This window comes from Artemia sp. Qi Xiang Cuo, chromosome 18 (genome assembly GCF_049724085.1).
Source record: "Artemia sp. Qi Xiang Cuo chromosome 18, ASM4972408v1, whole genome shotgun sequence".
NCBI lineage: Eukaryota > Metazoa > Arthropoda > Branchiopoda > Anostraca > Artemiidae > Artemia > Artemia sp. Qi Xiang Cuo.
The window spans coordinates 58,882,749-58,900,431 of record NC_142811.1 but is presented as its reverse complement, the minus strand read 5'-3'; the positions used below and the strand labels follow the sequence as shown (position 1 = coordinate 58,900,431).

At 34.9% G+C, this 17,683-nt stretch overlaps 1 protein-coding gene across 1 annotated transcript in view; it reads left to right on the top strand.

Moving 5' to 3' along the window:
• Window positions 1-17,683, top strand: part of LOC148941706 (adhesion G protein-coupled receptor L2-like) — a 224,013-nt gene that overhangs the window by 61,847 nt on the left and 144,483 nt on the right. The window contains exon 7 of the mRNA XM_089104233.1: window positions 3,954-4,073. Coding sequence (XP_088960359.1) covers window positions 3,954-4,073 — 120 coding nt within the window. The remainder of the gene's footprint in view (window positions 1-3,953; window positions 4,074-17,683) is intronic.

Sequence of the window (17,683 nt, the reverse complement as noted above, 5' to 3'; positions counted from 1 at the left end):
ATGTTTCCCCTGAACGGAATGATGGGAGTTTTTTTTTATTTTTCCCCTGGACGGGCACGTTTTGTGTGTTTTTTATAATTTTTATGCAGAAGTAATTTATTTATCTAGTTGTCACTTTGAAAAAGATTTAATTTTTTACAGTTATGAAGCATAAAGGTGTCAAATATATTGGTTTTGATATTCAAAATTAAGTTAAAAATAATGACTTAGAAATTTTTATCTGATATTCTTAATCTTAGTTTAAATCTTTTACTTTGAACAATACTACTTTGATAATGCGTTAGTTTTTATATACACTGAGTCTAAAGGCATTAAATATTTTGGTGTTTGATAACCATGTTCCAAACTGTCGATATTGCTAAAAAGTATCCGTCCAACGCTTCGGCATTGCTCAACAGAACTGAATGCTGGAAGTTTATATCTTAGTTTTTCTAAGTAGGCTATTGTTTTGAGTATTTTTTGTCATTACTTACCTTTTTCATTTTTATTTATTTTAATTGACATACTTTTTCCATCGCCTTTAGAAAAATTTTAGTTTCCAAGCTTTATGAAATAAAGAAAAAAAACAAGTTTTTTAAACTGAAAATAAGGAGCAACGATAAAACTTAAAACGAATAGAAATTATTACGTATGAGGGAGTTGCCCCCTCCTCAACACTTCGCTCTTCACTTTACAGTTTTTTCGGCACTTTAAAAAAAGGTTACCTACTGTTCTAATTGAACGACCCTTGTGTTTCAGGAGTCGTTTTTAAAAAATTCGAAAAAAATTTAAACTTTAGTGTAAAGACCGAGGTGTTGAGGAGGGGGCAAGCTCTTTCGTATACGTAATAATTTCTGTTCGTTTCAGTTGAAAAAAGTCAATTTTTTGCTTAATTTCTGATCGTTTTTTAAATAACGTCTGGATACCTGGCTCCACCTCCACGGAAAAATCCCCCTCTCCATAGAAATATCCTCTGGACAATTCAATTCTGGCGAAAATTTACCCCGGACAATTAACCTTAACATCTCCACGCGTGAAATTGAATCGGTAAAGAGAAAGCAAGACATATAAAGAAAATTCAAAAAGGAATTCTAATAAATTCATTCAGTGTAAAATTTCTCCTGAAAAGTTCGCCCCCTGGAAACTTCCCTCTCCATGGAAAATTCTCCCAGCAGAAAATTCCTCCTCCCCTCCCACCCAAAAAAAAATATGCATACTTCCCAATAAAAAACAAAACAATGGGCAAATTTTATAAATCAAAAACATAGTTATTGGACCTTTAAACTATGCTGAACAATAAGACTATCTTAAAATTTTGACCGGACGATTTTAGGAAAAAAAGCATGGGAGGGGGCCTAGTTGTCCTCCAGTCTTTTGGTCACTTTTAGGCACTAGAACTAGAATGGACCAGCTCCCCAAGTTTTAAGCACACTGGGTCGATACGATCACCCCTGGGAAAAAAATAAATTAATTAAAATAAACACGCATCCGTGATCTTTCTCCTGGCAAAAATTACAAAATTCTACATGTTTGCAGATATGAGTTTGAAACCTCTTTAGTAGGTTTCTTTGATACGCTGAATCTGCCGATGAGTTTTTCATTAAAATTCTATGACTTCTAGGAGTTCTTTCCCCCTTTTGTTGAAAATCAGACAAATATTCTCAGGCTCGTAGTTTTTTATGGGTAAGAGCTAACTTAATAAAACTTATATATTTGGATTCAGCATAACAAGCCAATTTATATATATATTATTTGAAAAAAACATATATATATATATATATATATATATATATATATATATATATATATATATATATATATATATATATATATATATATATATATATATATATATATATATATATATATTGGCATCAAAATTCCGTTTTTTAGAGTTTCGGTTACTATTGAGCCGGGTCGCTCCTCACTTACAGTTTGTTACCACGAACTGTTTGATTACCCATCAAAATACAAACAGAGATCATTGAAATATTGATCATTTTGTCTGCGTTATCAAAAGTATTGTATTCATAAAACTTTACAGTTTCATGAAATGTAATTAAACAAATAGAAAAGCCTTTTCAACTAAGTAAGGAGCTTTTTAAGTAAGGAGCAAGTTTAAAACTTAAAAAAAGTAAAATACTCTGTATATAAGGGGGACAGCTCCCTTTTCAACACTTTGTTCATTAAACAAAAGTTTTTTAGTGCTTTGAAAGATTTTTGTTTCCAATGGCATATTTTCTTAAAAATGTGGAAAAAAGCCAAACTTCAAAGTAAAGAGTATGGAGCTAAGGAGCAGACAGCCCCCTTCATACCAAGAATATTCTGTTCAAATAGGTTCCAAATCTGTTCCTTGCTTTCGGGTAAAAAACTCTCTTTTATATTTAATTTCTGATTGTTTTCCAAATCATACCCAGGCCTAACCAAGATATAATTTGAGGTACTGGTCCCTTAAATCCCTGTTAATGGCTTTTAAAATGTATAAATCAATAACTGTACGTTCATTAGTATCGTCCTACGTTTAAATTTGCAATTTACTTTTGGATAAAATTTGAATATACTTAAAAAATTGGCGATGAATAGTAATTTTGGTGAAAAGTCCTTGTTAATATTACTACTAAAGAATTTCGTTTGGATGAAAAGAGGTATTATTGTTTGTTTGGATGGAAATTCTGTGAAACTTTTGATCTTCTACATAAATGAAGCCATCACAACTCCTACAATAGGATTTTCTTATCGATAAATATATTACACGCATTCGTTTAAATACATTGAAGTACTTAATATAAATAGAAACAGAAAAATATTGCCATTTAAAATAGCTTAAAACTAAGGTCCTAGCTGTATTTGCCGTCCCAAATAAATTTCCTTGCGGTACTGATGATGACCAGCCTTGCCTTTTCTGCCTATGTGCTTTTAGATATGGGAATATAACATTTTAGCTGGATAGAGAAACATTTTATTTAATTCCTACTCCCCCTACTTCTTTCAACATTTACCTGAAGCCTCAGGAAGAGTAAGCAGTTTCTCCATTAAAATGTGCTTTTGTAGGAATCTACCCTACCCTCACCTCAACAATGACTCACTAGCTTCATTATAGCTGATACGCAATTACAGACCACCAAATGTTGCCTAATTTAATTACAAATTAAGGGAATCAACTTGGTTGAATACAGTACTACCACCATGTGACATTACTTCTTTTGCAACTGGGAAGCCTGAAGTATAGTTCTTGATACTTTTAAATCAATTAGCTTCTCATAATTTCAAATTGATTGCAAATTCGTCCTCTACGGGGTAAAGTCGTAGTTTGGTGCCCTAAATCACTTAAACTGTCACCCAACAACCACTGCTATTTTGGCATCTGGCCTACCCCATGGAAAATTTTCCGCCGGCGCCCTTGCTTAGGCTTTTCTTTTTGTAGCTTTTAGACCTTCCTCTGATTTATTCATATTAAAGAAAACAAAAACTCGATTTTGCTTCTTCCTCTATAAGGGCCACAGCCTAGGTATATAACAGTCATCTATGTTTGCTCCCGTAATGGGATACATCACAGCGTAACCGACTGACGATGATCCACCGGGAACTAGCGTTGGAGCATTAATTATCTATTTTGTATATGCCAGCCTTTACTAAAAATCCGTCATTGCGTGCGTGCGAAGGTGGAGTCACGAAGAAATGCAGTGAAGGTAGGAATGCTCATTACTGTATATTACTTATGCTGTGGTAAGGATGCTCTCGTTCGAAGTAGATGTTCGATGTTTTCAGATACTTACAACATGATTGCGGAAGTAGTGGCATATTAGCTATCGGACAACAACATTTTGAATTTTTCTGGACTTGAATTTGGAACTCCGCTACCAAGATCTTTCATGCACGCTCGGAATCTTGGTGTAAGAGTTATCTGCTTTGGTGGAGGGTTATGAAGAATGAATCACTGTGTTTTGCTTTGGTAAATCCATTTTATTCCCCAGGTTTCAAAAGGGCGCATTCATTGCTCTCATGTCCACACGTCTGGACATGAGAAGATCGAAGAAGGAACTTGAAAAAGAAGTGGATGTGCAAGCCGTAAAAAGGACTCCGAGCGTAAAAAGGTTAACAAAACAGATTTATTTTTAATATTTTCAGTATAACAATATGCTAGTGTTTGACATTAGATGTTTTCTTGTTAGTTTTAAAAGGTTAAGACATTGTCTGCAGAAAATTTTCAAATACTAGGTTATTTTGATGTTTGTCTTTTTTTAGAAGCCAAATTCTATTACTATTGTAAATGCTGATGAAAAAAAAATATTTCAAAACCTAGAGAATTTTTGTACAAATTTAACTTTCCCAAACGACAACAGAAACAAAATAGGTTTCTGGTTGGTTGTTTTTTCTGACGAAAATGGTTGTTTTTCGAAACCATCTATCGAATACCATCCTTAAACCAACCTTCGAATAAAATCTATCCCTCAAGTTACAAAATATTAAGAGCAATCCACTTCTATCCAAACGTGTATTGTAAAAAGCAGTAATACTAGTTCGGGTTTTTTTTATAATATACTATATATATATGATATATATGATATACTCTAGCTTAGGCAAATATTTCCTTTATTTACTATTACTACTATCTACCGGTCGCTATTCAAACTACTAACTTTTTAGAAAAGAAGCTAGTAATTTGATGTGTGTGGTTCTTTGCAGAATTTTGTAGTTTGTAGCTTTCAAGCAGTTCGTGGTAACTAATTGTAAGTCAGAAGTGACTAGGCTTAAAAGTAATAGAAATTTTCAAAACTGGAATTTTGACACCAATTGATTAATCGTAGAATTATCTTTTTATGCTGATCCCAAATATTAAAAATTCATTTAGTCTGTCTAAAGTGTATTAGACACTTTTTTAAAAGAAATTTATTAAAAATTAAAAAATTATTAAAAATTATTGTATTAAAAATTCATATAGTCTGTCTAAAGTGAAGAGCCAGAGAAAAATTGTCTGATTTTTAAAAGAAGGTGAAAACACATCAAAACAGACAAGTGATCTTAAATTTCACCATCAAGCCATCAAAATCACAGCATCAAATTCAGCACATAAGAGAACGTTCTTTAGTTTTCAAATTTTGTTTTTCCTCCTTCATTGTGTGCTAACATCATAGCCGACGTCATTATGGAATTTGAGAAGATAACTTAGACCCAAATGTTCAACTTTTCTAGTTTTCTGGCTTGACTCTTGTCAAGACAAGTGTGTTGTATTAACACTCAAAATTGTTAAAGAATAAGTGAACGACAGAATCAAATGTTTAGTTGAGAGTAGAGTAATGTTTAGCTGTCTAAGTAGAGAGTGAAGTGAGCACAATGTATAATTTTTTTCTTTTCACCAAATCAATTCGTATGGAGGGAGTTGCCCTTTTAAGAATCGAAAATTATTTGAGGGAAACCAGTCCCCCAATCCCCAAAATTTCCCAAAACAAACATACAATCAAAATATTTAGGCATCTATTTTCTACAGCATTCTCGAAAGATCCAGTAATCATGCTTTTGGGGATGCAACCCCCCCTGCCCCTAGGGCCATCGGCTCAAAGGCTGTAAGCTATACAATTCACCCACTGTTTGAATATAGTATTTATTATTGAGAAAGGCGGGTATTTTTGAATTTTAGTATCCAAAAAGACAAAGGGCATTCAGGTGAACCTTTCAGCAAATAATTAGGGAAGTGTTGAACTAAATCAAACCACGTTATGTCCAGATGGATTGTCAAAAAGGTGTAACTCACCAATGACTGAGTACATTAGATTGGAACTTTCAGGAAATGATAAGGAATATGATCAATTGACCAAAAAGGCAATATTTGGCTGCTACTACTACTAATCAGTGGCGTCATTTCATTCTCAGCTAGGGGGGCTAAGCAACCTCTGTGGGCCCCTAAACTGTCTGGCTCAAAGTTGTTGAAGATCAATATTTCTTCACAGTGGTTAGCAAAGGTCTCTCTCAAAATCGACTAATAATAGTAAGAAGCAAAAGTGTTTAGTGAATACAGAGAGAACTTAAGTTGGAAAGTAATTTACAGTTTTATTGCAACACTGGGAAAGGTCAAGGTTTTATTTTTCTAAAAATATCAACCATAGCATTGAAATCTAACAATTTCACAAGAGCCTTTTCACTAAATATCAACATCAGATCACTGAGCCTTTAGCCGTTGTTGATCTTAAATAGGTTTTAGTCAGGCCTAGTGTAGAAAAGAATCTCTCATTACTAGCCATTATGATAGACAGAGTAATGAAGATTTGCATATTGTCTTCAGACAATCGCAAAGTTCAAAGAAATCTTTTGGCTTATTGGCTAATGATTATATCTTCTGACGAGATCCATTTGCAAGGCCAGCAGAGTTGTGTCAATGAAAGATTGTTTTTAATATGCTGCTACACTTGATAAAGTGCGGCGAATCAACATCTATCTCAGAGATTGACTCTAACGGTGGAAAAACATTCATGAAGTAGCTTTCAAACTTGGAGCACAATCTATCTGTCACGAGAAAATGATCCCTTCTTAAAACATTTTTAGTTGATTCTTTAACTTCAGCAAGATTGCTTTTTCCCAAAGTCCATATTGTTGCAAAATCACATAAGCAGGAAGCTACTTGCTGTGCATGCTTTAGTCTTTTACACGAATAATCAGAATTCTGAGAATTTTGCAAAAGGTCTTCACTGAGACTGCACTCACAAGAAGATTCTTTTTCTTTACGAAAGTTTTATCTAAGCCATCGTCAGTTTGCATGTCTATAATTTTATATCGCGTACCTGCAATAAGACCAGTAACTCGAGAGAAAACTAGGTCTACCTCCCGCAGGTGCTTAGACAAAGTTTGTGGCACATTTTTTTTTCCGCTAGATGGAGCATGAATATAAATTCAAATTTATGAAGTCTGGTTGCAAGTTCGTGGGCCTGAGCTGCCAATTCCCCGTCACTAGATGTTCTGGTAATTGATAAAACGGCCAAAATACAGTTGTATCTATTTAGTACTTTGCTCACCAATCAATTTCGGTATGCCCATCTGTAGTAGATGGTTTCTCCAGCTGGAGAACAGTTATGCCGTTGGCTTTTTGAGCATTAACAAACAGTTGGTAGCGTGTATTGCTATTCACAATAAAACAGTACAGCTCTTGAAGAGTGGAGAAGAAAGATGCCATTCATCTTAATTTCCGAATGGGATCGCCCAACACAAGATTGAGTCTATGAGCATGGCAATTAATGTAAATTGCATGTGGTGCAAATTCTATAATACAGGCTTGCCCACCTGAAAAGTGGCCGCCAATGACACTGGTTTGGTATTTTCACAGAAAAATTAAAAAACAACACAATTTCGCCTCCTTCTGGATGTTGAACAGAGAATTCCTCTCCGCCTCATAGGGTTTCTTGAATTAACATCAATTGGTACGTCTGAGTTTTTATTTCATTGCTCAGGTTTTTCTGGTATAGCTCTCATTTGTTAATTGTTATGTTTTTCCATGTTTTTCTCACCATTTTTATAAGTTTGTGAAATCAAAATATTTGGTCTTTGATTGTTATAAAATTTCTTTTTAACTCTCTTATTAACAAATCTTGTCCATTTCCATATTCTCGTTCTGTTATGATCTTTGGTTGCCCTTTTATATAATTTTTTTTTCTTGTCTTTCTTATCTTTCCCGAAACCTAAAAAAAAACTAATGGTCGGAAATTCCCACTTTGATTTTTTTCAAAATTCAAGACGCTAAATTTCAAGACAATTCCATAAACAAAATTCATGAAATAACCATTTTGAATGAAACCAAATTTCAAATTTAACGTGTTGACTGGAGGCAAAGAAGAAAAACATAAAGAACTTTCAAAATCACATACTGTCTGGAGCTTATCAACAAGAATACATCTATGGCTGCTAGGAATGCAAAAAGTCCGCCTTTGTAAAAAATGGTGTTTTATTTACAAAGTCCAGGAACAGAGAAGACTTGAGTCACACACGACTCAGAAATGAGTCAGAACAGATTCACAAACAGACTCAAAGAAATATAGAGTACATAATACGTATATGTATATATATCCAGGACCTTTTTTTGGAGGTTGTGTTAAACAAGAATATTTTGGGGGGGGGGGGGGGTACACAAAAAAAAACTTAAAAAACACATAAAAAATTCGTTTATTCATTTTTTTACGTTTTTACGAGTCATACAAACATTTCGGGGGGGGGGGAGTTCAAAACGCCTAGCCCCCCCCTGGAGACGGCCTTATAGAGGGGACCACTACTCCAAAATCACGTAACCGCCATGTTTTATTTTATTACGGATCCTGGGTCAATTACTTAATTGAAATGAAAGTTGGTCTCCGTGGCTGTAGCAACAAGGCAATAAAAATGTGTTGCAATATACGAAATAGGAATAATAAACAAATATGTTTGGGAATGATAACCACTGTATATTGTTGTGAAGTACAGCTATATTAAAAACGGATTTATTTTATTTGAGAACACTTTTTTACACAATTTATTTTTCTAGAGTTCAAATCAAATTGACAAAAAATGTGATGGCTAATTTGGGACTCCTTCTAAAATCAGGGTGGGGCTATAGCCCCAGCCAGCCCCCCTAAATGACGCCTCTGCTACTACTACAACTACCAATACTTCTACTGCTACCCCAACCACTACTACTACTACTATTACTACTGCTTCTGTAGCGTGTATTACAAATACGGAGGATTTTGAAGGGAAAATTCGAGGAAAGTTGAGGGTTTGGCAGAATGTTGACAATCTGAATGCACACACTATTTGCATGCCGATTTGAAAGGGGTGTGTCTCAGTAATAGATTAAGGTATCAAGTTGAAACTTTCAGTGAATACTTCAGGGGTAAGTTCAATTGCAGAAAAGACAACACGTGCGAGCTACTACACATACTGCTACTACAACTGCTTCTATTGCAATAACTACTAAAGCTAAGAGTAATAAGATGTAAATATCAGGAAGTGTTGAGTGAGAAATTGAACTAAATTAAAACACACTATCAACATACAGATTATCAAAAGTGCCTATCAACAGTATCATAGAAACGGCTAATTGTGTTAAGTTAAAACTTCCAAGGCTTGATTAGGCGGGTTTTTAGCTGACCAAAAGGTAATGTATTAGTACTACTGCTGCTACTAGTACTAGTGCTTTTACTGTTAAAACTGCTACTAGTCCTACTACCACTCTTACTACTGCTACAGTGACTCTTAATAGACCTAAAGGTGAAAAGGTGAAACTTTCAGGGAATAATGAGGGAAGTGTTGAACTAAATCAAGCCAAGTTATGTCCAGACGGATTACCAAAAGGGTGTAACTCACAAATGACTGAGTACATTAGATTGGAAATTTCAGGAAATGATAAGAGATATGATCAACTGACCAAAAATGCAATATTTGAATGCTAGTACTACTATGACAACTACCAATACCTCTACTGCTACCCCAACTACTACTATTACTACTATTGCTTCTGTAGCAAGTATTACAAATACTGACGATATCGAAGGGAAACTTCGAGGAAATGTTGAGGGTTTGGCAGATTTTTGACAATCTTAATTCACACACTATCATAAGGGCCCATAAGGGGGGGGGGGGCTGGGCAGAGCTTCAACCCCCCTGTCTGGCTGAATGACGCTGCCTTGTATTTGTTTTAATTTTAAAAAAAACTTTTTCCACAAAATAAGTTTTTCAAAGAAAAGTAAAGCTTCTTAAGGCAAAAATGGACAGAAATAGAGTCAAAAATGAAACTTAAAACGAACAGAAATTAGAATAAATAGCCGAGTCAAACTCATAACGAGCAAAAATTAACATTAGCTGGGCTGATAACCCCCATGCCTTTTCAAGACCAGAACTTAATTTAGGCTTAACTGCAAAAACAAAAACAAACGACCGTTGTTTGACAGTTTAATAAACCTATACTGATATCTATCAGTAAAAAAAGTGAAAACATTTAAACGTATTTTGTCTTAAGTAAAGCGCAAAATATTTTCTGGTCTTGACAAGGCATGGGGGTTATCAGCCCTGCTAATGTTAATTTTGGCTCGTTTCAAGTTTGACTCGGCTGTTTATTCTAATTATGTTTGTTTTGAGTTTCATGTATTTATTGACAGTGATTTGTGGTAGTTTTACGCTTGGACAATTACTTGACTTCATTTCTGCCCATTTTTGACTTAATGGAGCTCTTTGCTTTTCTTTGAAAAACTTGTTTTGTGGAAAAAGTTTTTTTAATTGGTTTCTGTTTATTTTATTGACATGGCCATTTTCATGAAAAAAAATAATATTTTTTATCTTTTTGGGTTTTTTCCCTATAAGAATCCGTAGTTTGGCTTGCTATTTGTGTGTTGTGAAACTTTTTCACCAATTTCTAATCCTGACACAAAAAGTATTGTTTAATTTAATTTTATACCTCCTCAAGTTGACCTGAAAAAATAAAACTTAATATTATTCCGAGAAGATTCTATCTATGCTCTTTGACAACCTGGATACACTTTCACTCTTTTTATTTATTTAAATTGTAAGAGCAGAAGTAGTAACAGTAGCGGCCTTGAAAGCTTCAACTTAATACCCACAGTCATTCTCGATATATTGCTTAAGTGTCTTATTGGCAACCACAAACACAATACTTTTTATTTAGTTTTAAAGTAGCATTTAGTTATATAGCATAATGGGCCAATTGCATAATTGTGGGGGGGGGGCATGCCCAATATCCCTATAGACATGGTTGCTGGACCGTTCTACAATGCTGAGTAAAATAGTTGTCTCAAAATTTTGACTGGATGTATTCTCTTTAGACTTACTCCTTTTGGTATCCTACCCCCCTCCCTTCACAAAGATCTACCATCCCTCTTTAATAACATACCACTGCATTATGAAGAATATCACTTAAATTAAATAAGGGATTAAAAAAACACCAGAAAGATTTTTTGGCAAGAAGAGGGGAGGTGTCACTTTGCAGCACCCTTGTGGACATTACCCTTATTTTTCCGCGGAAAAGTCTTGCCAGACAATTTGATCCCATCTGAAAGGATATTCTTCCAAAAAATTTCTCCCCATTTAAAATTCACTTAGACAATGCCCCTCCCCCCTGCAGAAAACTATCAAGCGAAAATATTTGTATATTTCCCAATAGCAAACAGGCTACTATCTGTAAACAATGGACAAATTACACAACTCGAAGAGGCACTGAAACTTCTACAATGGGGTTCTCTGATTGTTCTGTAGTTAGAGAGGGGAGGGTGATACCTCAAAGGGTACATTTTAATATAAAAAAAATTATAGCTCTCATTAAGCCTTCAGATCAATCCAAAACTAATTCTAAGGGACAGACGAGAGGAGGTAGAAATCGATGTAAAGTCCTTAGGGTCATAACAAGGACTTTCGTTTGGAGGGGTTATTTCTTTTAGGGAAGGGATAGAAAAAAAATGTTAAAAATGCATCAAAATTGTGAGATTGATCTTTAGCACTCTCTTGATTTTGGGACTATTTCTGGTCTACGCTGTTATTATGAGAGTAAAGAGCAACATTAAACCCCAAAATGAGCAGAATTTATTCCATATAGGAAGGAGACAGCCCCTTCCTCATCCAAACCTTCACCTAATTGTCAGAGAAACTCCAAAGGGTGCGCATTATATTAGAAATTGAAAGTTCTAGTGCTTTTTTTTATAAACTAAAAGTGATTGGAGACCAACCAGCCACGGGGGTCAGTTCTAAGGGAGAGACGAAGGGGTAGTAGAGGTAGAAATTGATGTATTTTCCCTAGGGTCATAACCAGGACTTTTGTTTTTGCGTGAGGGGTTTACTTTTCGGGGGGGGGGACTTTAAGAAACGAATTAAAAATGTGAAATTATTATTTACTCTCTTATGATTTCTGGGAATATTTCTGCTCAGGCTGTTATTATGAAAATGAAGAGTAAGATTAAACCCCAAAATGGGTGGAATTTATTCCGTATAGGAGGAGGGCTGCCACTTCTTCATTAAAACCCTCGCCTCATGGTCGGCAATTGCTGACCATAAGGTGGCAACTGCCGATCATATACACATATTACCTTTTGGTAAGTTGAACATCCTCTCATGATACACTGGAAGTTTCAGCTTGATACGGCAGGCCGTTCTAATGATATTGCTGACGTACCCTTTTGCCAATTTGTATGAACATAGTATGTTTTGATTTAGCTCAACTTTCCTCTCAATAATTCTTCGAAATTTCATTTCAATACCTTCAAACTTGGTAGTGCTCGCTATAGAAGCAGTAGTTGTAATGGAAGTAGTAGAAGTAGTAGCAGTTGTATTGATAGTGGCAATATTGTCTTTTTTGTAAATTGATCATCCCTATTATCATTTTCTTTATGTTCAAAATCGATTCGATCAAACATTCTTGAGTTACGCTTTTTTGACAACTTGAATACACATAGTACTCTTACTACTACTACGACGGTGACTCTTAATACACCTAAAGGTGTAAAGGTGAAACTTTCAGGGAATATTGAGGGGCGCGCCAGGTGTATGCTGGTTGTTGAAAGGTTGTTTGAGCAAATTGTTAGGACTGGTTTGGTATGTGAAGTTGAAACTTACAGGGCTTGTTGTAGGGGTCTTTGAACTAACCAAATGCAATTTTTTTTCATACTACTACTTCTACGACCACTACTAATGCTAATACTACTAATAATAATAGTATTACTAATAATACTAATGCTACCACTAGCACTACTACTACTACTACTAATACCAATACTACTAACAATAATAGTATTATTAATAATGCTAATACTACCACTAGCGCTACTACTGCTACTACGAATACTATTACTACAACTACTACTACTGCTAATACTATTACTACTACTTCTGTTATTACTACTATTTCTTATTGAGAAAGGTAGGCACACTTTAGTGACCAAAAGGACGAAGGGTGTTTCTTGGCGCTATTGTCACTGGTGTCTATTTGACCTTGTTTCTAATGGGAGCTAACACATTTTCTCTTGTTTCTATGCCCCTTCGTGCCATTTTTCTTGTATCTGTGGGAATACAGACCCATACAGACATTTGTTTTCATATCCCTTTCTAAGACATCAATCAGCCTAGGAGGCTTACTATATTATATTTTGTTATTCAAACTAACAAACATGTAAATATCCCCTAGGAAGAATATTCTGAACACTTCCTGGGAGCTCCTTGTTTGTGCATTTTATCCCCCCCCCCCCCACAAAGATCTTATTCATGATTACTTTTCTCAAATACCCCTATTTTACAAAATCAGTTCACACACTGTTGTTTACAACACATCTCTCAGTCAAGCAGACATATCATATTGCATGCTATTAAAAACTTGTAAACGTCTCATAGAGTTTCATCTTGCCAAATTGTCTAGTTTAAACACATAAGGTTTAATGGCATTGCGTTGCGTAGACTAACAAATTATTTTCTCCTTTCTGTGCAAAGATTAGCATTATGTTCATCTCAATGCCCAATTTAAATTTCACATTTCTACGGGGCCTTCTAAGTAAGAATTTTGACCGTTTAACATATGATTTCAAGTGTGAGCTTGCTTTAAAAATTTTTCATTTTACACTTTTAACAGCTCCTACGATGGCCCAGCGCTATGGGCGAAAATTCCCCTAATGCATCATCTTGTGACGCAATCCCTCAATTTTTCATATCATACGCTTTTTTTAAAGATATTTCGTTTTGATATCTGCCTTGAGACTTTACGACTAATTTCAAGTTAAGGCATTTAGATTCGCATCGTCCCTTAATTTTGACATTTAGGATTTTCATTGGACTTTACAGTCTATATCACTCGTCTCCACTTTGGGCGTGGAAGTTGTGGGCGTGGAAGGGGTGTTAGTTGTCTTCCAATCACTTTTAACCCTTAAAAAGGGCACATGGTGGATTCGTGTTTATTCATTTTTGTTTATTTTTAATTTTTTTTTTTTTTACAGGGATGGTTCTATCGACCCAGTGGTCCTTGAATATCAGGAAAGGGCTCATTCAAACGGGAATTAAAAGTTTTAAACAGGAATTAAAAGTTTTTTTCTTTTTAAGTTACCAAAAATATTGGATGACAACTATGCCTCCTTCCACACCCCATTTTTCTCAAAATCAGCAGATAAAAATTTTGAGATAGCCATTCTGCTCAGTGTAGTTGAAAGACTGAATAACTATGTCTTTAGATATAACACGACCCCCCACGGCCCCTCGGAAAGGGTCTAATTTATAACATTTACTGATTGTTTACGTATAGCATTTGCTATTGTGAAGTATGAATACATATTTAGGGTGGGGGGGAGAACTTTTTGCTTGGGGAGTTTTCTCAGGGGAAAATTTGCCACGAGGAGGGGATGAATTTTTCAGGGGAAAGTTTACACCAGAGGAATTTACCGGAATTTCTATACGAAATTCTTCTTACGTGTTAATTTCTCTTTGCCAACATAAATTTACGCTTGTAGATGTTAAGGGTGTATTCGGTAAATCAAACAGTTCATGGTAACGAACTTTAAGTGAGGAGTGACCCGGCTCAATAGTAACCGAAACTCTAAAAAACGGAATTTTGATACCAATAGATACATCAAAAGAATCAGATTTTTATGCTGATTTCAAATATTTAAATTCATCAAGTTAAGTCCTGTCCATGAAAAGTTATGTGCCTGAGAAAATTTGCCTGATTTTCAAAAAAGGGGGAACACCCCTAAAAGTCATAGAACCTTAATGAAAATCACACCACCAGATTCAGCGTATCAGAGAACCCTACTTTAGAGGTTTCAAGCTCCTATCTGCAAAAATGTGGAATTTTGTATTTTTGTAAGAAGAAAGATCACGGATGTGTGTTTGTTGTTTTTTTGTTTTTTGTTTTTTATTTCAGGGTGATCGTATCGACCCTGTGGTCCTAGGATATCACGGGAGGACTCATTCGAACGAAAATTAAAAGTTCTAGTGCCTTTTTTAAGTGACCCATAAAAATGGAGGGCCCCCTCCCCCGCTTATTTTTTCCCAAAGTCACCCCATCAAAATTTTGAGATAGCCATTTTGTTCAGCATGGTCGAAAAATATAATAACTATGTCTTTGAGGATGACTGAATCCCCCGCAATTCCCTGGGGAAGGGCTGCAAGTTATGGACTTTGCCCAAAGTTTACATATAGTATTGGTTATTGGGAAGTATACAAATGTTTTCAGAAGGGGTTTTTTCTGGTAGTGGGGGGGTCGGGGGTTAAGTGGGAGGATCTTTTCATGTAGGAAGTTTTCAGGGGGGAAGGGACATTGCTATGAAGGAGGCGCCGGATTTCCCAGGATTATTTAAAAAAGAACGATCAGAAAATTAAATAAAAAAAACAAGTTTTTCAATTGAAAGTAAGGAGCAACATCAAAAAATTAAAACGAACGTAAATATCACGTATATGATTGGGTTCGCCCCCTAGTCAATACCTCGCTTTTTACACTTAGTGTTTTTTAATACTTTTATAAGAGCTATTTATTCTAATTAACGGCCTTTGGGATTAAGGAGTAATTTTTAAAGAATTGGAACAAAATTCGAACTTTAGCGTAAAGAGCGAGGTATTTATTATGGGACAAAACCCATAATATACGCATTAAAAATATTTGAATATAAAAGTTTGTTACGTAAGTTAATTCGTAAGCTACGTATATTTATTTCTAATAAAAACGTTCGTAAATAAAATTAAACAACTTTTGAGAAAGCCATTTAACCGAAAAAAAGTAAAATTAATATGCAAATTTCGTTTTAATTATTCATGTACGGTGAACCAAAATCAAAACCTGTATTAATTCAAAAACGTTCAGAAATTTAATAAAAATGAAACAAGTTTTTTTTACTGAAAGTAAAGAGCGACATTAAAACTTAAAATGAACAGAAATTATTATGTATATGAAAGGGGCTGTCTGCACCTCAAGCCTCGCTCTTTACGCTAAAGTTTGATTCTTTCTCACAGCTCTATTTTTTAAAACAATAAAAAACGCACTTTACTAGCATAAAGAGCGAGGCGTTGAGGAGGGGACAGCCCCTTTCATATACAGAATAATTTTTGTTCGTTTTAAGTTTTAATGTCGCTCCTTATTTTCAGCTAAAAAAATTTTTTTATTTATTTAACTTTCACCAGGATTGAACTGCCTAGAGAATATACCCGTGGGGATGAGAGATTTTTCCGTTTAGGTTGAGCCAAATTTCCTGGCATTATTTAAAAATCTATCAGAAATTAGGAGGAGGTTGCACTCAAGAAATGAGGAGGAGGTTGCCCCTCTTCAACACCTCGTTGTTTATGCTAAAATTTCAATTTTGTCCCAATTGTTTAACAATGACTCCAGGAACACAAAGTTAGTACATAGTTCCAATCAATCAATCAATCAATAATTTTATAATATTTAAAAGTTAGGGAGCACTGTTTAGTGTACATGGTAGAACTTGTTAGCCAAAACAGAAGTAGAATTGACCACAAAGACAAAACATTGAAAGCACTGTCACTTTTGGATCCTGAAATTGTCCATGGTGGAGAGCACGACAGAATTTTATCTGCCCAGGCGGTTCCCCCACTTGCTCGGGGAACCGAATTTTAACAAGAGAAGGCCAGAAGCGATCCTGACTAACTTTGAAACTCAATTTTTGACGAAAAAGAACATTTTATGCGCGTAACCATTCTAGAAGTGAATCCGTCAGTTTTCTAGTCTGCCTTAGGATAAGTAAAGATGACAAGGGGGAAGAAAATTACAAGGATTTTGTGATTTTATGATGATGTTATGTGGCCTGCCCACTCTTCGGCAGCAGCTGAAAGACAATTCACGTTACTTGGTTTTATAAAAACCAAATTACGAAATGGTCTTCTAATAAAAACGATTAGTTGTTTGATGCATGTGAAGTAACTAATTTGGCGTTCTGGAACGTCGCTGGAACCTGGAATATACATTTTGAAATGCACTTGAAATGCACAAGAAATACTCCGATTGGCAAAAAGCTAGCAAAGGAAGAGACAATGTTGACTCTCATGCTGACCATACCTTTCCAAAGGAATTCTTATTAGAAGATTAGCCTTAAGCCCCCACAAGTCATTTTTCAGTGTTTACACGTTTTTATGAGTTTTGTGCTCGTATTCAGTTCAGTTCAGTTCAGTTCAGTTCATTTTATTTAACATCAAAATATATTTAACTAATACGCCAACACCAGCCCCAAGAAAGATACCAAAAAGTACTTGCGACTGGGCGGGTACATACAACTCATTTACTAATTAATGATTAACTATAAACAAAAAACACTAAAAAACAAAAAAAAATCAATCTCTCATCAATTCATTTAATAATAATAGTAATAATAATAAAGATAAATATTAATAATAAAAAAAAAAAAAAAAAAAAAAAAAAAAAAAAAAAATATGAACCTTGACCTAACAAATATTTTTTCAATTTATTTTTAAATAACCCCAGGTGCTCAGCCGCCCGAATGCTCTCCGGAATAGAGTTCCACACATTAGGTCCTGAAAATCTAGTATGGAAGCCGGTCCTGGTTCCACTTATATTCGGAACAATGAAATCACTAGCATGACGAGTTTCATAATGGTGCAAGACCTATTGTCATTAAAATAATCACGAAAAACCTCTGGACTAACATCATTCCAGCATTGATAAGCAAAAATTCCTATTTGGTAGTCTCGTAGCTGTCCTACATTCAACACTTGCAACTTGTTGAAGCAAGCTGAA